This window comes from Vicia villosa, linkage group LG5, assembly GCF_029867415.1.
Source record: "Vicia villosa cultivar HV-30 ecotype Madison, WI linkage group LG5, Vvil1.0, whole genome shotgun sequence".
Lineage (NCBI taxonomy): Eukaryota > Viridiplantae > Streptophyta > Magnoliopsida > Fabales > Fabaceae > Vicia > Vicia villosa.
The window spans coordinates 167,094,384-167,122,249 of NC_081184.1; the positions used below are offsets into that span (position 1 = coordinate 167,094,384).

At 31.1% G+C, this 27,866-nt stretch overlaps 1 protein-coding gene across 4 annotated transcripts; it reads right to left on the bottom strand.

The window, feature by feature from the left end:
* Positions 1-213: 213 nt before the first annotated feature.
* LOC131603773 (isoamylase 1, chloroplastic) lies at positions 214-14,358 on the bottom strand. 4 transcript variants are annotated; one of them, XM_058876201.1, is made up of 18 exons: positions 13,765-13,903; positions 13,495-13,677; positions 13,282-13,360; positions 13,029-13,181; positions 12,337-12,428; positions 11,938-12,079; positions 11,749-11,856; positions 5,409-5,494; positions 4,926-4,997; positions 4,710-4,836; positions 4,140-4,226; positions 3,026-3,118; positions 2,556-2,735; positions 2,099-2,182; positions 1,898-1,978; positions 1,730-1,812; positions 1,546-1,663; positions 214-828 (listed from the first exon to the last, which is right to left on the bottom strand). In XM_058876201.1, exons 2-18 carry the CDS (start codon positions 13,578-13,580, stop codon positions 565-567), a joined length of 1,935 nt encoding a protein of 644 aa, XP_058732184.1. In that variant the 5' UTR covers positions 13,581-13,677; positions 13,765-13,903; the 3' UTR covers positions 214-564. The 4 variants fall into 4 exon arrangements, with proteins under 4 accessions (XP_058732184.1, XP_058732183.1, XP_058732180.1 ...); XM_058876197.1 differs by having other exon boundaries at positions 218-828; positions 13,282-13,374; positions 13,765-14,358; XM_058876199.1 differs by having other exon boundaries at positions 224-828; positions 2,556-2,711; positions 13,282-13,374; positions 13,765-14,358.
* Between the last annotated feature and the right edge of the window lie 13,508 nt (positions 14,359-27,866).

Below are 27,866 nucleotides of genomic sequence, written 5' to 3' on the forward strand. Positions count from 1 at the left end.
AATTCCTTCACTTAAGGTAAGATTGAAGTCTGAGTAAAAAAATAGATTGAAGTCAGCTCCAACTCTCAGGGAAAAGTAGAGGAAATTTTAAAATTATTCCACTCAGCCATGTCAATGAAAAAAAGAACAATATGTCCTTGTACAACTTTTTCATCATTGCTTCTTAAGAAAAAATTAATCATATATTTAAATAATTTTTGACAGAAGTTAAATAGTGTCATTTTTCTATTACTTGTATTCACATCACATTATAATATAACACTTCATTAAAATGGTTATTAATCAACTTAATATTTTTAATTATTTAAATCCTTCGACTTAAATAAATTAAATACAATTTTTTTAGTACAAATTAAAAACAAAATAAAATATCTAAATTAAGGCAGATACAACTCGTCCACTTTTCCATCATACATGATTTCCATAACCCAACATTTTTCTTCATAATATATCCTTTCCTACATAAAGGGAAAGGAAAATTTTCAATGCATTTTACGGATCCAATGAATCATTTATGGCTCCAGCATATAACAGGGTATCTTCAAAGCAGCAAGATTTTCCAGGCTAGGCATTTACATCTGGAGTGCGCAAGAGGATGATGGAAGAGTAACTAAGCATGGGATACATATTGGCGTCAAGAAAATGAGCATACTGTTGTATTGCAATATCTCTTCCAGGAAGATCAGGCGTGAGGAAATCATATGGTGTGGACTTGCTGGTGTCTATGAGAGGTTCCCATCTGTATCCAGGACGCTCTGGCAAGGTAACTGTGAAAGGTAGATGACTCGTATTGAAAGCAATGTAAATTTCTCCCTTTACCGAGTCCACCTGAGTTGATTTTCATGCCAAATTAGGGGGGATATTAGTCATTTACGAAGTTTCCAAGCGGCGGTTACTCAACAAGACAAATAAGTTCAACGCATAGCAGCTTAGTTATAATATACAACTTCCTAGATTAGTGCTTATTCATTAGGCATTCAATGTATTTATTGCAACACAATTATAAATAAAAGTGGTGTTATGACTCATGAGTATAGAGACAGAAACTATAGAAGTAATATGGTATCAGAGCACACAAAGTGTATTTATAATATTGTCACTTTGTATGAGATAATGTTCTTTCAGGGGAAATCATAACTAATTTTGTTGGTTCAAATGATCAAGTGGTTGACATATTTATATAATCTTTGCGAGTATCTGGGGTTGAATCTGTTTGTAAAGTTTGGTGCATATGACATGAATGCTGCAGCTTGAGGATAACTAAATTTATAGACATTCAAGATTGATTGTTAGTATTCTTAGAAGATACAACCTCCTAGGTTAGTTCTTATCACTGCAAGATTATTTCAACTTTCTTTTCCTGAAGTGCTTGTTGTTCATTGTCAAACATGTAGGTTCAAGGTTTGGTTAGTGCAGAGAGGAAACATGTCTTAATTCTACATTTTAGGTAAAGATCTTACGAAATAGGTCCTAAGATGTGATTCCCATAGTCTTTTATCAGTAACTGAATTCTTATATCTCTGTCATTGAATATGGGCAACGTACCAGGGTAAAAGCCACAAAACGGCTAGTTTCTGACCAGTCTGGAGTTGCAGGAAAAAGACCATGCCACTGCAGCCTCTCTGATGTTGGGAAGTCATCTAAGCCAAGTGATTCACATTCTCTGCAGAAGTAACGTAAGAACATGCAAAAAATGCTAGAGTCCAAGAAGAAGGCAGAAAGTACTTACTGGCGAAACTTGATCAAAAGGCTGCAAAATCTGAAGAAGTCTGATTTGAATTCTTCCTTTTTGTCCCATCGGAAATAATTAAGCTGCGAAAAGGCTTGAGGATAAGTTAATGGAATTGACAATATGGTGGGATGTGCATTGAAAAATTCTAGTAGAAAAAGGGATCACATAATTATCATGACAGTAGGTATTGTTGTTTCCCCCTTTTGTATGTCCATACTCATCACCCATAAATATCATCGGCACTCCCTGATAAGATAAACTAAAAGTCAGTAAGCATACCAGTGTTGTCAACAATATCATCTGTATTTAATCGGATACGAATTTATTTTTAAAAAAATAATTTTTGTTATGTTGACTGGGCCTTACCTGGGAAACCATGAGAGACAGAAAGAAATTACACATTTGTCGTTTCCTCAATTTCTTTACTGAGGCACTGACAAACTCCCCCTCCTACATTAATTTGAGAAATAAAATCAACATTTAATATAAAATCATTTAACTTCTGTGTAAGTAGATTAAGATTCTAATACTTTCAGGGGACTATTTGAAGGAGTCAGAAAGTGAGGTGTGCTGTGTCCCTTTAAGCAGTAATTAACTAAGCCCAAAAGTGCTTTATATGTGCTAGCATAAACACGCATATGCGAGAAAATAGATATAACGTTCTAGACACAGTTTAAAAGCCTAATTCATATGTTGCATACAACTGAGGGAGAAAGGGGAAGGAGGAATAATCTTGTGATGATGTAACACCAAGCAGTAGGAAACAAAATTTGAAGAAAAAATAATTTTAATGCAACTCTGAAGCAGGTTTCCAAACACCTACCTCTCCACAGTTCCAGCTATTGTTATGATTTTCTCCGTCATTATTGTCTTCTCCATTGGGCAAGTTATGCTTGCTGTTATAAGTCACCAAATCAGCTAGAGTGAAGCCATCATGAGCACATACAAGGTTAATACTATTCCATGGTTTTCTTCCTCCCTGTGCCAAGAATAGAGTAATGTCCTCCACGCAAAAGAACAAAGTAAACTATATAGGATATCAACAGAAAACCAAGAGCAAGAAAATTTAGCTGAAATAAACACCAATCCCTTGACAATAAAATATATTGAGCAAGTTCAAAGACCGTCAAAGAGGATGTTTAAAAGTCTACATTTGAATTCAATAAATAAGAAAAACAATTCAAAAGACAATGATTTAAACTAAAATAATCATCATATTAATAATATAATAGAAGTGGGAGTTAATATCCAAAGGAACTGCTACTACAGTGTGACATGAGACAGCAAATAAACCTGATACAAACTAGGACTCCCACAAACACATTCAGCAAATGCTCCAGCAAAGCCATCTGTGCCCTTGATAAACTGGCGTACTGTGTCTCTATACTGAAAAATTCAAGAATTGCACATTAAATTAAATAGCTAGTAGATTTCACAAAAGTGCATTTACAAAATACAATTAGGTTACATAGATTTTGTTTATATGGAAAGTAATGAACTACATAAAGAGTGGAAAGTAGTGAACTACATAGAGCATGTAGTGTAGAGGATAATAACACTAGTCAAAGTTAAATAGCCTACGGATTTCGGTTAAATTGCAGCATTTTAGCTTGCATAAAGGGATTCAAAAAGATTCTAGTCACTAGTCACGACCAAAAATTTTTCATAAACATTACTAATGCTATACATGTATTACTTATATTACACAGATTACTTTTATTACATTTATTGAATGAAAGTTTTATTAACCTTCCATAAAAGATATTATGTGGTCCACTAAGAAAAACATAAGCACCTGGCTTTACATTGCAGTAATGTAATATTATATTATGGTAAGACTTTAGTTAAAATTATAAAGGAATAAATGTTTTAATAAACTGAGGCAATGAAAAAATATGTTCTATATTTTTCATTTATTTATATCAGAGTTATATACTATCATCTAGAGGGTCCAAGTTGTGGGTTGTGTTGATAATGGTGTCTAAACTTAATTTTGAAAAATAATTTTTTTAATACTTAATACAATAAAAAAAATATGTAAAAAAAAAAAACCTATATTATAGATTGAGTTTCCACTATTTTTTTTTTTTTTTTTTATATATGTGAGATAGTGATACAAAAGTCATTAAATATATTTGATTAACAAATAAACTTAAAATGCTTCTTTTGTTAGTTATTTTGGACTTTAAATATTCAGTTAATTAATTTAGTTTCACTAAATAATTTGATCTATAAAGTAATAATAACAAAACATACATTTGGATGTGTTTGTAATTTAGATAAATTTAAATATTTCAATGAAAATGTGTTACGAGTCCATTGAAGCTATGCAACTACATCCTTGCATTTTCCAGTCACATCATAATAAATAAGTTTATGAATCCAACAATTGTATGTCTGCACTAACCTTCCCATTCCATTCCGACCAAATACCCCAGTGAGGGAAAGTGCCAACTTGGTAGAGACCTCCAGCATCCCAGGCTTCGGCTATAAGCTATAAAGGAAAAATCAAGAAACAGAACATATTTAGCTTACTGCTTTCAAACAACTGAAAACTAATCTATATGATAATAATGATTGCAATGACTAATCAAAATACTTTGAGGAATGCCTGAGTCAAGCTGAATAATTGTCTACTGTCGTAGGCAATCAATCTAGATGAGGCTAGAAAATAAACAGCGCCTAGAAGGAAACACTACCTTAAAAGGCATCCCATTATATGCGACTATTCAAGTGCCAAAAGTGAAACTAGTTAATACAGTAACTACTAACACAAGCTCCTGATAGGATTCAACTGATTATGATAGGAAGATTTAGGATAAACTAAAAGAATGAAGAATGCAGGGTAATGCTGCCCTCTGTCATTGAATGCAATCTGGTCAATGCAGCCGGAGGATACAATGAGGCAATCAATGGTGGGCTGCCTAGAGGGGTTCCAATTGTAATTAATTTAACAGAATTATGTAAGTAGAAAAACCTTCACTCCACAAAGTATTGGATCGTTACTGATCATATCAATCAATGGTGGGCTGCTTAGAGGGGTTCCAATTGTCAGCATGTCGCCTTCTATTGGAGTACCAAATACATTAACTCCGTTCCAGAGACTGGTTACAGACAGTAAATGAAAATAAGTACAGTAAGATGCATCAGTCAATTTCAGTACCAACTACTAATGCATTCTATATTATATAACCTGCTACCCCTGGTCATGATGGAAGCAAGATCAAAGCGAAAACCATCTACATGCATTTCTGTTACCCAATATCTGTTGCACAAGAGAAAATTAGTAAGGTCTTCAATTTATATGGCAGCAACTGCCACCCCCTTGTAAATAAAAATTGAAACAAATCTGACCAGTGTGCAGTGAAATAAATTTAAAGAATATACAATTATATACTAAAATATATAATGGAGCAAAAGACATAAAATCATTAATCTCGGATCTAGATTTTATATATGCATGTAAGTTTAGGGAGTGGCAATTTAAACAAACATGTAAATGCCAATAGACACAAAAAGTTAACAATGTTTTGATAACTGCCAAAAGGTTTTTCAATTGAGAATTGAAAGAGATAATATACATTAAAAGGTTTGAAATGAATTATTTTAAAATTAAAATACTTCATGAATAATTTTTTTAATAAAAGCGCATCCTTGATAATCATTGTAAACATACCTTAAGCAGTCCACTATGAATTTCCGTACAACTGGATGGTTGCAATTGAATGTGTTCCCACATCCTGAATAATTGTAGAATTCCCCCTAAAGACATGAAAGCGGGCCTAGTTGACATTATCCATAGTTTAAAAGAAGAGTGATGACCCATTTTGGTCCCTCACAAATATTACACGAGTCAAATTAGTCCCTCACAAAAAAATTGACTCAACTTAATCCCTTACAAAATTTAACCGGGTCATATTAGTCCTTCTGCTAATATTTTTCTCAAGTTGGTTTTTTCTACTTCTAAACCGGTTCTTTTCATACTTCTAAACCGTGACTGGACTGACACGTTAGATTTTTTTAAAAATACTAAATTAATTTTTATTTTTAATTTCATTTTTAAACAGTTATCAATGAATAATATCAAAAAAGCCTAAATTATTTCTTATAAAGTAATTTTTAAACAAGTAATTTCCATGATTTCTACTAATATTAACAAATTCTATACATAAATTTTTACATATGAGGTCTCAAATCCAAGTCTCATTCAAGTTAAATAATCTTCACTTTACAACTAAACAAATCAATTTCTATCGTTAATAAAGTGACTATCATTTACAACTAGAAAAATCAATTTATATTGTTAGTAAAGCAACTATTATTTACAACAAGACAAATCAATTTCTATTGTTAGTAAAGTGATTATCATTTACAACTAGATAAATCAATTTCTATTGTTAATAAAGTGATTATCATTTACAACTAGACAAATCAATTTATACGGTTAGTAAAGTGATTATCAATAACAACTAGACAAATCAATTTCTATTGTTAGTAAAGTGACTATCATTTACAGATAGATAAATCAATTTCTATTGTATTAAATTGACTGTCATTTAATCTGAAGAGACTTAGGTTCGAGACCATATTGATACAAATTTTGTATTTTGTAATTTAAATTTAGAATTGTTAAAGATTAACCACGTGGGCCTGAGTTCAACTCCTTATAAGAAACAATTTTGGTTTTTTTATATTATTAATTTATAATTGTTTAAAAATGAAATTAAAAATAAAAGTCAATTTAGTATTTACAAAATGAAAAATAAATAAAATCCAACGTGGCAGTCCAGTCACGGTTTAAAACTAAAAAAAAAAATTCGATTTGAGAAAAATATTAGCAGAAGGACTAATATGATCCGGTTAAATTTTGTAAGGGATTAAGTTGGGTCAATTTTTTTGTGAGAGACCAATTTGACTCGTGTAATATTTGTGAGGGACCAAAATGGGTCTTCACTCTTAAAAGAATAAAAAAAAATGAAGATATAATTAAATTTGAAAACAACCAAAGAACCATTAAAACTCAATCTGCATTCTAAGTACAAGCCTTAAAAAGTAAAGACGTGTATTTTGAAATAATAGTGTTGGCTAACAAAGATTTCTGGTTTGCTAGATGGATGGTATTTAATCCTGATTTTTAGCGGTTATCATGTTGGAAACTAGAATTTGGTATCCTCTAGTTTCCTGTTACTTTTGTATACTTAATGCACTAACCTATAGAAGCATGATGTCTAGCCAAAATAATAAGAACTAAATCCCAAATTAGGTGTACCAAAAATAAAATATGCTAAATAGATTTTTATGTATTACATATATATAAATTTGAAAAATGATAACCGTCAACTTTTTTTGGAAAATTATGAAAAAGGTATTTTTGGTTATTAGGAGTAATTAGTCATCCTATTTTTCTAGTAATTAGATTAATCTTTATTATTCTAGTTGTTATGGTTGTTAACAATTTTTCCCAGCTCTTCTAGCCATATGTAAGTCATTGTATTCTTTCAATTAATGAGAAATACAATCTTGTTCCGTAACTTGTTTCTCTGATATGGTATCAGTGATATCTTAACAAAAAAAACATTCTTTTCTCTTTCTTCCTCTCCAATGGAAGACGAAAGTCCTTCACCTTCGTCTGATTCACACCATGATTCTTCGATTCATTACACAGAAGATCCATCTACATCGCATTCTTCTCCTTACTACATTCAGCCCGGAGAAAATCCAGAAATGGCTTTGGTCTCACCGCAATTGAACAACAGCAATTACCACACATGGAGCCGCGGTATGAAGCAAGCGCTTCTTGCAAGGAACAAATTGCAATTCATCAATGGAAAATTACCACCGTTACTGGAATCTGATCCTCTTTATGATACCTGGGAAAGATGTAACAGCCTTGTAATCTCTTGGATTCTTCGATCTCTCACACCTTCAATCGCTCAAAGTGTCGCACACGTCGAAAATGCTAGGGTTCTTTGGGAAGAATTAAAGAAACAATTCACCAAAGGCAATCACTTTTGCTTCTTGGACCTTTTGCAAGATATTCACTCTGCGAAGCAAGGTGAACGTTCAATTTCCGAATTCTTTGACTCCATTAAAACCTCTTGGGAAGATCTTGAGGATCTTCGTCCTTTGCCATCATGCTCTTGTCAAACACCTTGTAATTGCGGTGCATTCGAGATTATCAAGCAGCAGCGAGACTCCGAGTTGGTGATTTGTTTCCTCAAAGGGTTAGGTGAAAATTACAATACAGTGCGTTCTCAAATTCTTCTCATGGACCCCCTTCCCTCCATCAATGATGTTTTCTTATTGGTTCTCCAACAAGAATCAAGCCCTACTGTTACTGCAATTCCAGATTCAAAAATTCTCTCCAATGCCTCTCCACCAAAGCAATGCACCTTTTGCACACGTCTAGGTCACACGGTTGACACTTGCTACATCAAATATGGTTTCCCCCCTGGGTATAAACCTAAGGCTCGATAGATTGTCACTAACAGTCTCTTCCACTGATGTTTCACACGACTCTTTTAACCCTCAATTGAATGCTGAACAAATCAAGTAACTTCTGTCTTTGTTGGACAATTCTTCCCAATCTAACCATGTGTCTGGTCACAATGTTAACCCTGCCTACATTGATCCATTCCATTCTTCAGTGAATGGTCAAATTTCAACTTCCGAAACAGGTATCATTGATTCTTCAAAAGATTGTTAGGTTCCTGATAGTGGGGCAACTAATCATGACACCCATTCCAAAACATACTTAACTTCTTTTTGCAAAATCAATCCTATTAATGTTTCTTTACCAAATGGATCAATTGTTGCAAATTTTTCTGGCACAAATTTTACCAAATGGATCAAATTTTTCTTTGAAACTTTATAATGTTCTCTATTTACCAACTTTTAAATTGAATATTTTCTTTGTTCATCTCCTTATTTGTAATTCTAATTGCACATTAACTTTTCTTGAATCTATTTACCATATTCAGGAGGTTACAAGTTTGAAGATGATTAGACTTGCTAGACTTCTCAATGGCCTTTACTATATTGAAAATCCTTTGCCTAAAATTTCATCTAATTTTGCTACCTTTACTGTTAAAAATTCAATTTCTTGTTTTGATACTTGGCATTATCGATTTGGACATCCCTCAAATAAAGTTCTTGATCAATTGAGTGATCAATTGTGTAATGTTTTTCCTTATGTCAAATATGATAATAAACACATTTGTTATTCTTTTCATTATGCTAAGCAATGCAAACTACTTTTCCCTTAAGTTCTTCTGTTACTTTACATGCTTCTGATTTAGTTCATGTTGACACATGGGGACCTCTTTCAATTCCATCTTTACATGGCCATAAGTACTTCTTAACTATTGTTGATATCCATACTAGGCATTATAGGATTTTCTTAATGACCGCTAAATATGAAACAAGATCTTTGTTACAAAGTTTGTTATTCTTATCAAAACCTCAGCTTAATAAATCTATCAATCTGTTAATCCGACAACGGATCTGAATTTCTTGGTAATGAGTTTTATAATAAAACTTGGCATTTTTCATCAAACTTCTTGTATTGCTACTCCTCAACAACATTTCCTTGTTGAAAGGAAGCATGGTGACATTCTTATTGCTACCAGAAGCCTTCTTTTCCATGGCAGACTTCCCAAATATTCCGGGTCCTATGCTGTTTTGCATGCTGTTTACTTGATAAATAGATTACCTTATCTTGTTTTGAACAACAAGTCTCCTTTTGAAATACTTTATGAACAACCATCCACTTTTCTAGAACTAAAAGTTTTTGGATCTTTATGATATGTCTCTATCTTGGAACAGCATCATACTAAACTTAATACAAGAGCTGGAAAATGTATCTTCTTAGGTTTCAAAATTGGTACCAAAGTTTATGTCGTCTTTGATCTATCTATTAGAGAAATATTCATTTATCGCAATGTTGTTTTTTAAGAATCTACTTCCCCTTAAGCTGATATTATTGACTATTTTCTTGATAGTACTGACTCTACAGCTGAAGATTATTCCATTTTTCTGTTTGATGATCCTACTGATCCTGCAACTTACAACTTACCCCGTGCCTTCACCAACCACTGCACCAATCTCTAATCCCTCCTCTTCTGAACCTATTGTTACTGCTGCTCCTCTGCCACCTCATATTCCTAATTCTAATCAAAACCAAACTATTGAAAAGACCAACCTCAAACGATCATATAGGACTACAAAAGCTCCTAGATATCTGAAAGATTTCCATTGTTAACTTACACTTACAACTGGAACCTCTACCACAAACTTGATGTATCCTTTGCATTCTGTATTATCTTACCACAAACTTGATGTATCCTTTGCATTCTGTATTATCTTACCACAAGGTATCTCCTTCTCATCTTCATTAAACACTCTTCATATCCAATGCTATTGAACCACAAACATACAAGCAGGCTATCAAATCCCACAATGGATTGATGCCATGAACAATGAACCTCAAGCCCTTGCCACTAACAACACTTGTTATCTAACAGCATTGACGAAGGACAAGGTTGCTACTGGTTGTCAAAGGGTATATCGTATCAAACATAAAGCTGACGGCACTGTGTAATCCTATAAAGCTCGCCTTGTGGTCAAAGGCTAAACTCAACAAGAAGGGGAAAACTTTTTTGATACTTTTTCTCCTGTCACTAAACTAAATACTTTTCCACCTTTTGCATCAAAGAGTTAGGCAATCTCAAGTACTTTCTTGGTCTTGAAGTTTTGCGCACCAACAATGGAATTCGCCTAAGTCAATGCACGTATGCCTAAGATACTCTGGCCAATACAGGGCTGCTTGCAGCCAAATCAGTTGCTACTCCCGTGATAAAAGACTCAAAGCCTCTATTTGATACAACCTCTCCTCCTCATAATCCAACTTTCTTTAGACGTTTGATTGGTCTTTTACTTTAGTTAACCAATACTCGTCCCGACATAAGGTTGGCCATTCAACACAAGTCAATTCATGCAACATCCCACTACAAATCATTATGAAGATACTCTGAGAATTTTTACATTAAAGACTCTCCTGCTCATGGTCTGGTTTTCTCCTCCGATTCTCCTGTGCATCTCTAGGTTTTCAGCGACTTTGACTGGGATACTTGCCTTGTGTCTCGAAGATCAACAACCGGTTTCTGTATTTTCCTGGGTTCCTCATTAATTTCCCGGCGTTCTAAGAAGCAAACTATTGTATCTCATTCGTCATCCGAAGCTGAATACAGGGCTCTCGCATCTACCACATGTGAAATTCAGTGGCTTACTTGCTTAATGAATCGCAAATTTCATTCACCAAACCAACACTCTTATACTGCAACAGAAACTCTGCTCGATGTATTTCCATGAATCTACCTTTCATGAGCGTACTAAACATCTTAACATTGACTGTCACATCGTTCGTCAACAACTTCAAGCTGTTCTTTTTCATCTTCCGATTACATCTTCAAATCAATTGGCAGACTTGTTTACCAAACCTCTGGAACCTCTTCCTTCTTCTGTTATTTTTTGTAATCTGGGAATATTAAGCATACATTCTCCAACTTAAGGGGGGTTATTAGGAGTAATTAGTCATCATATTTTCTAGTATTTAGATTAATCTTTATTATTCTAGCCGTTATGCTTGTTAGGTTGTTAACTTTTCCCAGCTCTTTCTTTCTAGCCATATATAGGTCATTGTATCCTTCATTGTTTCAATTAACTAGAAATACAATCTTGTTCAGTAACTTGTGTCTATAATATTGGTTCCAGTTCATGAATATTCAGATAATCACTCAGGTGATTAATTTAGATAGTGAATTTTTACCGACTAGTCATTGATCACTATTAACTGGTTTAGTAGTTAATTTTGTTTAAACATTCCTAATCAGAACTATTTTCATCAAGAATTTCATTTATATGATTTTACCAACCTTTTTCTTTATGACTTGAGTTCCTCCAAGGCTTCAAAATTTCCAACCAAATAGCTGAAAGAGAATAAGAATGTTTAGGAATACCTTGGGTGCTACCATGTAATACACGCTATTGTCAACTCCTCTGAAAGAAATAATAGGACCCTTTTCATTCCCTTCAGCTGTATGATTGAAAACAACATCCATAATAACCTGCTCCAGTAATATAGCAATGAAATCATAACTTAATCTAAAATTAAAAAACAACAATAAATTATATGCAAAATTGATCACCTCTATTCCTCGCTTGTGCGCCTCTTTGATGAGGAACTTAATTTCATTAATCCCATCATGGCCACAGTTTTGTGTGCCAGCTGATGAGTATCTGATCATTGGTGAAAAGAAATTGATGGTTGAATAGCCCCAAAAATTGACCCTTTAAGAAAAATGAAGCAGGTTTATCATATACTTGAGATAAAACTAAAGAGAAGTTAAAGTAGGAATCATACTGAGCCACAAATGTAGAATAACATCCAATTAGTTCATAATTTTATGCAAGGCGTCAAGTGTTAAAATGACAATGATACAAATAAATGGCTAACTGTGATTAACAGCAGACAAGAAGATCATACAATCAGAAGTCAACAATATAATAAGAATAATAATGATTTCATCACCAAATGACTCTCTTACCTATAGTCCCCTTGTACAGCATTGTAACTGTAGTATTCCAGCTCATTGAACTCATTACATGGCATTAATTCTATACAATTTATTCCAAGCTCCTGCAAAAATGAACAGTGCCAAATGTAAACAGTTTCATCACGAATTTCATGTCTGCTTTATGTTGTAATGCAATAAAGTGGAAAAACAAATAACGCAATCCCATGTTTAGGAAAACCAATATTGTGGATCCAACAATAACACAGTGCACCAAGGCTGGGAGACTCAATTGTCCAAACATATTGATGGCCGTATGAGTCAGCTCAGTCTCCTTCTGATACCTTGATCAAGTTCATTTACAATCATGCACTACGATTATATGATATCTCACGGAAGAATAAAAGATATGCCTTTTCCTCTCACTAATAAAAAATATAGTACGAGTCTTTCAATCTACCACTGAGAAATACTAGTAGCTTTTTTATATTCTTATTCTCCCTCTACTTACCATTCATCAAATTATTAAAATAACTCGTTTTTACAGGACACGATTACTTCTCCTGTGGAGAGTAAGCTTCCACTTTTGATAAACTACTTTTCAACCCACAGAATAAAACATATAGAAATCAACATTTTGTATCACCAACATTAAAGGCATAGGTAGAAATGTCACTGGGATCTACTGACGACATGTCAATTTAGAAAGTAATCAGAAACTTCACCTTTAAGTGATCAAGTTTCTCCACTACACCAAGATAAGTTCCAGGGAACTCGGTCTTGCTCGACTCATGCTTTGTAAACCCTCGCACATGCATTTCATATATAATAAGATCCTTTTGTGGATACTTCAATGGCAAGTCTCCTTCCCAGTCAAACTATATGCATTACATGACAAGGAAAAAAATGAATCATAAAGTCTTCAAATTAAGAATTTAAGCAAAAACAAAACAGCTATAAACAAAAAAAAAAAAGTACCTCCTCGTGATCAAAAGGTACCATGCCAGCCATTTGAGGCCAGCAGTTACCATCAAGTCCAACAGCCCCATATTCTCCTCTGCTTATAACAGCCTAAACAAATCAGTAGTATATCATAATCATAAGGCTCTACACAGCACAAACCATGCATGCAATACAGTATTTCAAAGAAAAACAAATTAATTATAAATTAGGTTTTCTTGTATAACTAACTTTTGCATAAGGATCAAGTAAAACACGAGAAGAATCATAGTAATGTCCTTGTTGAGGAGAAAATTTGCCGTCAAATTTATATCCATACAGCATATCTTTAAAATCTCCTTTTAGAAACACATGCCAAACACATCCAGTTTTATTCAGCAATGGATCAAGTGCAATGTACTCCGTCACTTTATTCTGCAACAAAAATCAAATAAAAAATCAAAACCCTAAAAACTCGGAGAATTTTGAAAATGCTGAAATTGATGGAATTGAATTACAGACGTTTTTGAAATCAGAAAGAGTGAACAAACAGAGAGTAGCTGATTGTGCATTGAGAGAGTAAACGGCGAAATTGACTCCGTCTTCTTGAGCAGTAGCACCGAAAGGAGAGGGGAAACCTCTGGAAACTTCGAATTGAGGCTTATCAATTTTAACAACCGCGATTTCAGTTTCAACGCCGACGCGATTTCCGATAGCGGAGATCTTGTTGGAACTTGAGTTGGAGGAAGTGATTATGGAGATTCTACTGTGGTTGTGATTGTGATTGAGATTGTGAAGTTGGAGTAAGTTCGTTCTGTTGATGAGAGCAAGTGTTGTAGAGTGAGAAACAGTGGTGTGTGGAGGAGAGAGAGTGTGAGAGAAAGAATGCATTGCGATTTTTGATCAGAAATGAAAGTGAGGATGGGAAATTTGGAAAGAGTGTAATGCAGGGTTTTGGAAGGGGTGTGAGTGTGTGTGGACTCTAGTCATTGAGTCTGTTGAAGAAGCATGTGTTAGGAGCTTTCTGAAAGGAGAAACGACGGAGACAGAGACGGTGCCTGTTGTTCTTTCGCGCTTTCTCTTGGCCCACTCATTTCTTGCTCACCTTTGTTTTCAACCGTTAACTAGTAAGAATTCACATCACACGTTTACTAAACCATCATTTATAAAGTTTGAGTTCATTTTTCAATTGGTTAACATTGACATAGTTAAAAATATATATTAATAATATGCACCAAATTTTAAGCATTGCTTCATACTTACAATAATATTACAGTAGCAAGAGAAATATTTAAAAGATGGACACTAAAATGAACAGTCTACAGATATTATCTAATAGATACGTTTACATCTACCCGTGAATCCAGATGAGTTAATTGTAAAACTACATATTTTATTAAAATTATTTTTCAATTTAAATAACATAACTTTTGAGATATATTAGTCAATTTTTCCAAACCTAAAATTTATAATAGTTTCCCGTCAAATATTAGTTTTAAATCTTTCGTATCTTGAAATTTCAGTTCAAATGAATATTTTCTCTATTTTTTTTTTTATTTAGGAGAATTTCATAATAGACGTTCACTCTACAAAGTTTAGAAAATTTTAAAAAATTTAAATTATTTGATATTTCGTTGAATAATTTTAAATAAAAATATAATAAACTTTAAAAAAATATATAACTAATAATAATAATTTTGAATTTATATAAAATTTAATATGCTTGATAATAATATATAGTGATAATAACTAAAAACTAAATTAATTGTTTATAAAACTCCAATTTAAAAAAAAAATTGATATTGGAATAAAAAAATATTAAAATAGTTGTTTATTAACCTAATTTAAATATTAAATGTTGAATAATTGGCCATTAAAATGAAAAAATATATGAGTTGTTTTCCAAAGTCAAATCTAGGCTTAAGTTTAAGCTAATATAAATAAACAAAAAATAAAGCAATTTTTTCCTAGCCCGCCTCTAGAAATTGAAGATATGCATTATATTGACATCATGTACAATTATCACTATAGAAAAAAAATTATTTTTTCTTTATTGGATAAAAAAAAAGATAACTTATTAATTAATACAACTATGAATATATGTATGTTTGAATTTTAAAAAAAAAAAAACCTACTTTCCAATGATATTGGAAAGACAGTGAATGAGAATATTAAAGTAAAATTTTGAAATTAGATAAAGATATTTAAAATTACGTTTTTTAAGAATTATTTTTTAATAAAGATATTTAAAATTTCCCTTTAAATATGATAATAATAAGAATAAATTAAATTATTAATTAATGCATTGAATGAAATAAAAATTAATTTGAAACAATTAGAACTATATAAAATTATAATTAGAATTATGTTAATATTTTCTAAATGAATATTACACTTCCGTTTTACTCTTTGTTTTTATACTAAATATAGTTCGTAGTTTTCGAGAACTTTAGTTTATAACCTGTCAGATGTATTATAAAAAATCTTTTTCTTAAAATGTCAAAAAAATTTATAATTTTTCGTACATAAATTCTAATAAAAACATTTATTACACATGATCATATATTTATAGGGTTTATGATTTGTATTTCAGCCCAAACATAATGATGGTACGTGAATTCGGTAAACCAAAAAATTCTTATACGGAAAAAAATGTATTAAAACTATTTACAATTTTCTGTAAATAAAACTATTTCAAATTTTAAGTGAATAAAGAAAAAATAAGAGTCAAATATAGATAGAGAGACTTAGCAAAAAAAATCTCAAACTAACTATCATGAAAGTCATTAAAATAAAATAAAAAATAGTATCATTAATCATCAATTATTAATAAATACTAATATATGCTATAAAAATAATAAATAGTAATAATAATAATTATATTATATTTTAGGAGATTTGGTAATGATAGACTTGTCATATTTCCTTTTTTAAAAAATTAATGGTAAAAATATTGAAAGAAAATTATGACATAATATATTAAAATATTTGCAATTTTTTTTTTTATAAATTAATATTTTAATATAAATTATTATACTTTAATGGTGTTTATAATTAAAGTTAATATATTACATATATTTTTAAAAAGAATATGACAATTAAATAAAATTACAAATTATTATATTTTAGTTATACATATTTTAAGAAAAAATTTATCACAAAGAAAGGGATATAATGACACAACAAATCAAATAGTCCCATTCTCAAACTATTTTTCTTTACTTTCATAGCAATAATTTATCACAACAACATTTCTAAACAACTTTTTCATAAGTTTCGTTTGCTGCTTATCCTTCCGTTCTTTGGTACTAAGATCTATCCTCGGCCTTCACCTTTTTCTCAAATCCAAAATATGCTTCATATACAATCGTGGTGCGAAGAATCTACAACCTTCACCTTTTACTCAAATCCAAAATATGCTTCATATACAATCGTGGTGCGAAGAATCTACAAAACAAATTAATATAATCAACTTCATTTTAATTTTCAATAAATATGACACATATCCAACAAAGTACTATGGAAAACAAAAAAAGACCTCAAAAATCTCAAAAATCACAAAGAAAGGAGCCATTAGAAAAGCTTGAGAAATGTTATCCAAAAACTTAGTGTAAGAAGAATATATTGTTTTTTCAGTGATACAACAGTGATTTACCTCAAACTCAATATGTCCAAATATTTGTCCGGCTAACAAAACAACTGAGCAACCAACACAACCTAAAACATCGAAGTAATTCTAAAAAAAACAGGATATTTTTCTTACAGACTCAAATAAGTTTCAGAGTGAATAAACATAATTTCCTCAAAACTCCATCCCCATCCAATTACGCAACAATGACAAAAGGAAGAAAACATATCAAGAGGTAAACACAAAACAAAATAGCAACACATCAAACATGAAGAAATGAGTAACTTTGAGATTAAATACATAAACTATAAGCCCATCCATTGTCTTTAAACCAATTTATGAAAGAACCACATGGTTAAACTCCAAGAAAACGTAGAAAACATAGTACTCTACTTTAAAATAAATAAAAAAAATCATGAAGTCATCAAAATAATTATAAAAAATAGCAACAGTAAACAATTTGAGAAGTGGAAACAATTTCACAGTTGGAAACAAATCAATTCTAATAAGAATAAAATAAAATTTTACATTTTTGAACTTTAAATCCCAACAAAATCATCGCTCTAATTTAACAGTTAAAAAATGGGGTTTTGATAAAGACCAATAACGGTAAAGTTGAAAAATTGAAAAAAAAAATCATCAATTGAATGGGAGAGACGGGATTTTGACGAACTTTGACGTGTAGAAAACCAAATCAAGGAACAAAAGAGGCAGAAATAACAAACTGATAATGAAATCTGAAGATGCTTCATATCCCTACATATGAATCATATTTATATCTGTTGGATTTAAGGCTTGTGGAAGATGAGATGTTTAAGGTTTAAAATGGAATGGGTGGATATATGTAGCTTTGAATGGGAAGATGAAAAGTTTCACGTGAGAGTAGGAAAAAAATATTTGGGAAATAGTGGTTTGAATGGGAAATTGTGAGGCTTCTACCATCAATGTGACTTTTTCATTCTTCAAAAACAATGTCACGTCAATGGAATATGGAATTAGGGTTGATGATAGTTAATAATAATATGGAATTAAAAAAAATTATAAAATGTAACAAAAATTGTTGGCATGACACATCAGCTGCATTTATGATCAAATACATGTAATTGCAGCACAGTGCAATTAGTCATTTTTACCCTTAAAATTAGATTAGATTAAACATTTAAACAGTGGGCTTAACTTGTAATTTTCAGGTACTTAACTTTTTATATATTTATATTGATTGATTTCTTGTTTTTTTTTTTTTGGAATTACTACTATTATTATTATTTTTTTATTATTGTTATTTGTAAATCATGTTTAACTTTTTTAAAATTAAAAATAAAAGTTGAAAAATTAACGGTTGTATGATGTGTTCGTTTAAAGATAGATTGAGATAAGACGATTAAAATACTTTTAGATTTTTCTTTTATCTTTAAGAATATCATATTAACCTTAACCTAATTTATCTATATGAAACTAGTAAGAGACTTTAATTATGATATTGTATAAATAATTTAAAAAAATATAGTAATTTAGAATCTTCAAATAATAATCATTAAAAAAAATAAAAATAACAATAAAATATTTGTTAATGTGATAACACAAAAATGAGTTTTAATTCCATAACACTTAGATAATATCAAATACAAATGTAAAATTTTAGATATAAATACAAAATTTAAAATAATTTATTTTTTAAAAAATGAACAGTAATGATATAGATTTAATTATATTAAATAATCATATACAATGAAGAATAAATATAATTATAAGATAGAAAAAAAATTAAAAAATAAAGATTTTGTCTCTTAAATTAAAATAATAATCAATTAAACTAAAATAAATATTGTCTTGTTAGTGACTCGTGCGGAGCACGGATAAATTTATTTTGGTCATATATCAATAAATTTTTTAGATATACATATGAAAAACTCATTTTAATTGAGAAAGTACAATATAAAATTATGAAAGGTAAACTTGACAAAGGATGTATTTAAATAGACAAATGAATTTAAATTAAATTACTTAATTATAAAATAAACAATTATTATATGAACTCAATTATATTAAATAATAATAAAAAATAAAAAATACTTGTGACAAGAAAAAAGTTAATAAATCATAAACCCATACAAAAATAAAAAGACTAATACAAATTGAAAACTATTAAACATATATATTACATTGGCAACAACAACACGGGTAGTATCCTTTATCAATAATTCATGAACAACATTTAAATATGATAATTTCTTAAATAGCATTGACATTCAAGTTTTATCTCTTGTCCACTTTAATTAAGAGTTCGTAGCAAGCATTGACATAACTTGTGAAGTCACTATTAATTGTGTTAGCAGCAACAACAGTGATATTTAAGGTTTGAATTTCCTCCAGAAGCCACAATACAATACAATGGCTCCACCAACAGAGTTATCTCCAACAGCTGATAAAGTTGTGTGCCATGGCCTTCAGTAAGGAATAGCAGCTGATAAAGTTGTGTGCCATGGCCTACTCTTGGAACTAAATATTAATAAATCTTCTTCACTCCAAATTCTAATAGCATGTACAAATTCAATAAGAAAAAAAATTCATTTTTCATCTATGACAAGTATTAAAAAGAAAAAAACTACTACAATATTCTACCTATTAAACTACTACAACAACTTACGTAACAAATAAACTACTACAACAATCTAATGTTATATGCATTTGACTCAAAAAGTACTATCATGAATTTGGAACCAAATAGCTTAAAGATTGTGTAGAATCATCACATAGTTCAGAAGCGGTAGGAGCAGCTTCCATAGTATTCTGAAAAATAAAAAGACTTTTCAAAAATCTTTGTTTTGTTTATGTACGAAGAGTAGATAAATATACAAAATTAGAAAGGCTAGTGCAAACATGTGTTTTCATTTTAAAAACCATAATCCATGAGTGTAGCAGCAACTATATGTAAGTTGATAGGTTGTCACAGAATTTTCAGGAAGTTTTCAGAAAATGTGTAATCATATAAACTATAAACATAATATTTCACCCATGTCAATGAAGAAGAAAACAAAAAGGTTCGAATACACATTTAACATATTTCAATTATGCACTATGTAGAACTCAACACTGCATTACAATATTCCATCATTTATTTGATTTAGAAATCAAAATAGTTAAGTTAGAAAAACTCACTTCTTATGTTTATATGCTACTCGGTATGTTTGTAGTAGTTCACATTCTTGACCAAGCTCATAACTCAGGATTGTCCTGCATAAACTGTGAAGTTGTCAACATCAATAAGCCTTTCACAACTTTTTTGCCTTGATTATTAGGTGTCACAAACTATTCTACAATTGAAAAATCAAAGGTTGTATATATGTTACACATGATTCAAATTCAATATCATTGCAAAGAAATTGTAGTGAAGAAAACTATGCAAAAATTATAGCTTACATGTCTAGAAGAAAATTGTCTTTTACCAAATTATAGCTTTACAGTGTATCCAAATTAACGATCTGTGACAATTCAAATCGAACTGGAGCGTTGAAGGTAGTTCGACAAATTCCTATATAGTTGAAAAAATGGGAAAAGACAATTGCATTTCTACAAAATTCATTCATCTCCCGATAAATTGGATAATTGAGAAGAATTAAAAAGGGCAAAGACAAACAAATCTGTTATGATATCAGCCCTACCCCATTAGACCAAACATGAACTTTGTTTGGACCAAGCCCTTCTGCATTGAAAGTAGTTGATTGATTTCTTCTATAAGAAACTTCAAATAATGGAGACATTAAATCCGCCAGGGTTAGCCAGGTACTGGACTCGTCAAAAACCGTAAGTTGATTTAAACCAGGCAAATACGTTTTTGCATAGAAAGCATGAGAGCAGAGGGAACTGCAGTAAGTGTGTAATTTGAGTTAGCTTATTTATATGTTCACAAAAGCATGTATACAAAATACTGGGACTGAATTAATTCAGCTAAAAGGCTATTTAGGAAAAACCAAACCACAGACTAAAAACCAGGCCAACTTGTCAATCCTATGTGGCAAAATACTCTCTGAGAGCTGAATGTTCCTTGATATAATATATATTCGTCTTCCTGGGTTCTTCTGAATCAAAGGTTAATAGTTAAGACGTGAGTTTTGATTAAAAAAACACTGTAAATCTTGGGGTCAATCTACAGAAACAAATGAAATGTTTGTTTGATTTGGAAGATGAAAGGTGGATGTAAGTTAAAAATAGAAGAAACATAAAACCTGCCACCGGAAATTCGTAGGTGCGTCAACGCATATCGGAGCTTAGTGATGGTGTCGAAGGTGTCATTCGGAGAAGGTGACTTTACGAATCCGATTTGGTGAACCTGGGAAGATGAACGGTGCACCGGATGTACACGGTGGTGGAGATATAGTGGCAGCGACTATGTAGGGTTTTGAGAGAGAGAGAGAGAGAGAGAGAGAGAGAGAGAGAGAGAGAGGGTTAGGCGATAAAGAGGGAGAAAGAGAGAGAATGAGTTGTTCCAAATAGTAGGATTTGAATTTTAAATTGGGCCAATGAAAAATGAACAGGTGTAACATTCTTTGAGGAGAGTTGAAAAAGGTAGTGCTTAATTTGTTAATTACTTTTATGTCCAAATTGCAATGCAAATTTATTTTAATAAAATGGTGTTTTAGTCTCTTTGGCCAATTGATTAGTATAGGGTAGAATAAATAAATAAATAAAATTATATATATATATATATATATATATATATATATATATATATATATATATATATATATATATATATATATATATATATATGTGGTAGATATATGATAGATAGAAGTAGAAGTAGAGTAGAGTAGATAGTAGATAAGACTCTAAAAATTCCCAAACATTAATTTCAAGGTGTATTTTTTGGTTCAGTCACATCATATATTTGATCACTTTAACACTATGTTTGGTTTAGTGGAAAGATATGAAGAAGGAAAGAAAGTAAGGGGATTGATCTACTTTCTGCTGTTTGTTAACACTGAAAAAAAGAAAGGAAAGAAAGATTGGGCTGGGACCCACAAATAAAAACTTTCTGCGCAGAATTGGAAAGGAAACAAGAAGTTGTAATTCACTTTTGATGTAAAAGACAAAATTAACCCTATTTAATGTTATGTTATATTAATAATCTATTTGATATTGTGACAAAAATAAATATTAAAGATGCATTATAGTATATTTTTAAAAAATACGGTAACGAAAAAGAAAACAGTATAACTAGCTTATATTAAGATGCAGTAATTAGTATAGATTTATTTTATAGAAGGTTACATTCAAATTTACTTTATATAATAAATAATTTGATAGAATATCAATAAAATTATTAGGGTTAGTTTTGTCATTGTATAAATATATATTTCTTTTTTCTTGTTATTTAAATTTCTTTCCTTTCACTTTCTCTTATACCACACAATCAAATAATCATTCCATTTTCTACTCTCTTTCTTTTCTTTTACTTTCTTTTCTTTCCCTTTCTTTCCTTTTATTTTCTCTTGTCATCCAAACATACCATAAAGAAATCGTGTGTTCTTTTTGTTTTTTAGATTTGGCGGTCATGTTATCCATATAAATCTTAAGTGTTCTTGGTTTTGAAGGATTCCATTTTAAATTATTTCAATTTTTAATAAAAATAACAGAAAAGTGATGGGTCTTTTTTTTCATAGACCACCCAACCCAACCGTGACAAATCGATATAAAACGAATGAAAGGATTAACCTAACCAAAAGGGCAAACATAAGTGACATGACACATAACTTTGTCTATTAATTGTTCATATAACATGGTGATTTTTTTTTGTGAACACCAAAAGTGCATGTTGTGTGGTTTTTTGTGTGTTTAAAGTGCATGTTGTGTATGGTTGAGTGATCAATTAGCATATGTAACATGCTAGTATAATTTATTATTTGTATAATATAATAATACTTGTACACCATAAAGTTCTTAATAATTTTCTTAAATGTATTTGTTTTTCATTTTGTTTTTTTTTTCTTTCTATTTTCTTTCTTTTTTTTTCCTAGTTAGGTTTATGTGTCAAGCGTCTTTGTTATATTTTTAATTTTTTGAGTCAATTTTAGCTTATATAAAAATGTTAATTGATAATGTATTTTTAAAATGATATAATAGCTTTCGGTTGATTCTATAAAGTTTATATATTGGAAGACATGATCATATTTTATCTAAAGAGTGGAATCATGTAAGAACTTTTGATAAAATTTTATAGAATAAATTATCCGATAGATATTAGTTACGTACTAACTACTAAATGATGGTAGATACATCATACCTATAATATGAGTTTTAACTTTGGTCAAAATTATGAGTTTTAATATGATTTATATATACTCTCTCATTTCTACTATTCACTTCTCATTTGTTTCATATTTGATTCTATTTATTACAAACTCTGTTAAAATATATTTTTAATTTTATCTATATACTATTATATATTATCTATATACTAGTATATAATCTATTTATATATATTATCTATATACTATTATATAATCTATTTATTTATCTACACTATTCTATATTCTTACAATGTCTATCTCTTTTTTTTCTTCAAAACTTATGAAGTTAAATTAATTTTGTTATAAATATGTTTTATATTTGTAATTTTATCTATCTATGGATATACACTAATATCTACATTATTTTGATCTCTATACACATAACCAATACCATTAATCATTATCTTAATTATAATCTTACATTGTCTTATCACAAGTTTATCCGTCTTAAAATAAAATAATTAAAAGTACATAGTAGATTCATTAATATATTTTTTAAATTTTAGGTATATATGTTTGACACTCTTTTATATTATTTTCATGCAATTTATTGTCCTCTTAATTTTAAATTTTATTTTGATTCTATAAGTTTTTATAATTTTATTGGGTTTTACTACAATAGACCCACTTATTTTTATGAAGGTCTATTTTAGCAACATGCACCTTAGGGTGCATTATTTAAGTATTTTTTAGTTAAAACTTACTAAAATACACCTTCATAAAATTAAGTGGGTGTATTATAGGAAACCTCGCTGAGGTTTGCTATAATACACCCACTTAGTTTTATGAAGGTCTATTTTATCAACATACACCTTAAGGTGCATTTAATCATTTTATAGTTAAAACTTGCTAAAATAGACCTTCATAAAAACAAGTGGGTCTATTGTAGCAAAACCCAATTTTATTTTAATATTTTAGTTATAACCATTCAACATTAAAGTTATTTTAAAAATTGTTTTAATATTTCATTTTCTCTAGAATTTTTTTTGACTAAATGACAGTTCTAGTCCTCTTATTTTTGTATTTTCACCATTTTAGTCTTCCTATTTTATTTTTAAACACTTTTGGTTTCTCATTTCCACTTTGCCTACAAAAAACGCTTATCTGTCGCACTTAAAATATATTTTTTTAATATTTCACCTTCACTTTTGGTCTCCCGTCCCCACTTGAGAATGAGCTAGTATTTTAAAAAGTGACACATAAGTATTTTTTTTAGCCAAAATGAAGATGAGAGACCAAAAGTGTTTAAAAATAAAATAAGAGAACTAAAATCGTAAAAACTTTAATTTAACATTTTTTATTATTATTTATATCAACTAAATTGTTTGGTGGATTCTAAGGTGAGGGAGAAGTTAAGTCCCTCATGCCATCAATTATATTAGGGGTGGCAAAACGGGCCGCCCGCCGCCCGCCCCGCCTTATGCCCGCCAAAAAACGAGCGGGGCAGGCATGCCCGCCAAGTAAAATGGGCATAAAAGTCATGCCCGCCCCGCCAAGATGGCGGGTTGGCGGGCGGCGGGCTTACCCGCCTATTTTTATTTATATTTTTTTAATAGATTAATAGGCTTTTTTTACGCTTTAATTAAACTTTTCACTTATTTTGTAAAACAATCTTTTATAAAAGCAACTTTTTAACAAATTTACTTAAAAAAATATTACATATATTTATAAATAAATGTATAAAATAAACCATCAAGAATTAAATTTACTAGAATTAACTAAAAAAAAGAGTGAGTTTTGGAGGAGAGGCGGGTTTTGGCGGGCAGCGGGCTTTGGCGGGGGGTATGGCGGGCGGAGGGTTTTTGCGGGGCGAGCTTTGGCGAGCGGCGAGCCTAAAATCCCAACCCAACCCGCCATTTTTTAGCGGGTGGCGGGCCGGTCCCGCGGGCCACTGCCCGTTTTGCCACCCCTAAATTATATACCGTTGGATCAGTAACAAAGTAACAAATAATTCAAGGTTCAGATTTGTTGAAAATAAATATAATACTCTATATTTTTCACCATCAAATCATGCTATGATTTATTCTTTTTCTTTTCCAGTAAACATACTTTTGGTAAGGGAATTTTTCACAACCCCTTGTTCTAGTTTTTGTTTTCTGCTATAAATATTTGCAAACAGCAGACAAAACATTCTTTAACAAAAAACTTTCTAAAATCAATAAATAATATTGTAATTTCAATTTATTTAAACCTAAAACAAAATTTAACTATAATATTTTTACCAACCGTCTTTATGTGATTATTTCACATTCTATTGAATAAAAAAATGCATAATTTTTAATGTTGTCTTGTAATTTATGCTTTTAATTTCACTCAAGACTCTATTATTGCTCAACTAAGAATTACAAAAGTTGAAAATTCTTGCAGATTTTCATCATATGGTATAAGTTACCGTCTGCCACATATTTCAAGATATGCTTGCTTTAACTCTTGGCTTACTGCACTACTTCCATTAGACCATTTGATTATTCTTTCTGTGTTGGCGGCGAAGTTTCCTCCCTCCTAAAGTATGTGAGTATGTGATGATACAATGGTCAATAGAGATTAGATAAGTTTTCGATGAATTGGCGACGATGAATCAACCGAAAATTGACGGGAATAATTTGACTCAGTGATGAACAACTATAGGGACCATGTGGTTGGTTCTTAGACGAGTGTTAAGGAATGGAAAAGAAAGGTTGAGAATTGTAACTTTTTATTTTAAACAAATCTCAGCTCTTAAATTAATATTGATAAATCCAATGGTATATAACTAATGTCACACAGATGATGGACTTAATGCTCTGTCACTTTAAGCCACCAAATTGTTTAAGAAAAAAGATTTTAAATAAATATTTAAAAATATATTTAGATTAAAATAAGTCAAATATTTATTTGTTTCAATATTTAAAATTTCGTTCAGAATGATATTTTTAAAATTATTATTTTTCTAAATAATAGTATTACTTATGTGTTTTATAAGAAATAATAAAAATAAATATGACCGTTAATACACTGTTCATCTCCTTCTCAAACTGCTAATTCCTCCATTCACCATGAACGACCCAGCCTTTCTAATTATATTCCTAGGAGCAGGAAAGCCTCCCAGTATAGTTTCCAACCTTGCACAGAAAGAACAATGTCCCAAATCCAACAATCACAAAACATTTGCACAGGTGGTCAATATTGTTTGTACCATTCCAATGAGTCAATTTCCCACACCTTGTGTTAAGGGAGATCGCATAGCAATTTCCATACTAGAAGACGAATACCAGTTGGGGCTTGGCCCGTGTAAACTCAACTTACATGGTCGAATCATTTGCCCTAAAGGAACCTCTCCACTCACGGTGGTAAGTTTAAGAGCCAAATTGAATGAACAATGGAAGAACATCGGAAAATGGGGTCTAACTTCGCTGGGAAAAGGATACTTTGAGTTCTCCTTTTTAAGCATAGAAGATGTCAGCAAGGTGAGATCCGTCGCAACATGGAACCTAAATCCAAGTACTCTCAAACTTTTTGCCTGGACAAAAGACTTTGTCCCGTCTAATATGAACCAGTCATCGGCTCAAGTATGGATTTGAGTTCATGGATTATCCAAAGAATACTGGAGACCTAAAATTATATTTTCTATTACAAGTAGCATAGGTACTCCCATATGTATTGATTCTGCTTCCTATAAACCATCATTTGACCAAGCTTTTGGTCACTTTGTTAGAGTCCTTATAGATCTTGACTTACAAAAAGAGTTAACATATAAAGTGTTAGTAGAGCGTGTTGGGTTTGCTTTCTTTGTGGAAGTAGAGTAGGAAAAAATCCTTGACTTGTGCACTTACTGTAACTGCATTGGTCATCCTTTGGCTAACTGTAGAAGAAGCACCCTAAAAGAACAAAAAACTAACAAAAACAAACACAAAGAGGTGCAAAAAAAGGTTTATGTGTGTCGCACGCTCGCGAAAAATGAACAGAGTCGCCACCAATATATTTATCCCATAAGGGAAAGGAATATCAGAAAACCTAACAAAGGAAGGAACAAGGTCTCGCGACCAGAGAATCAAGGTACAGGAGTCGGTTACGCAAGGGGAAGGTATTAGCACCCCCCCGCGCCCATCGTACTCGATGGTATCCACCTATGTTTGTTTCTATCTAAAGGGTGTGTACTATGTCTATGTCTACATGTGAATGAATGCAAAAAGAAATACGGGGAAAAGAAAGAATATTTACAAATGTGCTCGTTCAAGCCCCGCGACTTGATGCCTACGTATCCTTTTCAGGAATCAGAGCGCCGTAATTCGGCTTCATAGTTTTTGTTTGTTTTTGTGTTTTTTAGTTGGGCGGAGTTAACGCTCGCGCTCTTGCATAAGGGATCGACCTAGGATGCAATAGAGCGGAGATAACAATGCCCTTAAGAAAGGAGAGAAAAGAGAGAGAGTTTGAGCGTTTCGAGGAAATCCCTAAGGCAAGGGAAACTCGAGTTACTCTTTGGTTTGTGTCTTTTAGAATTTGGGAACTTACGCCCGAATGGTTCCCTAAAGCAAGGGAGATCCAAGCACTCGAATGATTCCCTAAAGCAAGGGAGATTCAAGCTTCCATTCCCTTTTTAATGATTTTCACTTTTTTATTAATGTTTTAAGTATTTTCTTTGTATTTTTTAAAGGGGTTTTATTTGAATATTTTTAGATGTTTTAAGTTGAAAAGAAAAAGAAATGAAAAGAGGGAACTATTCCTAA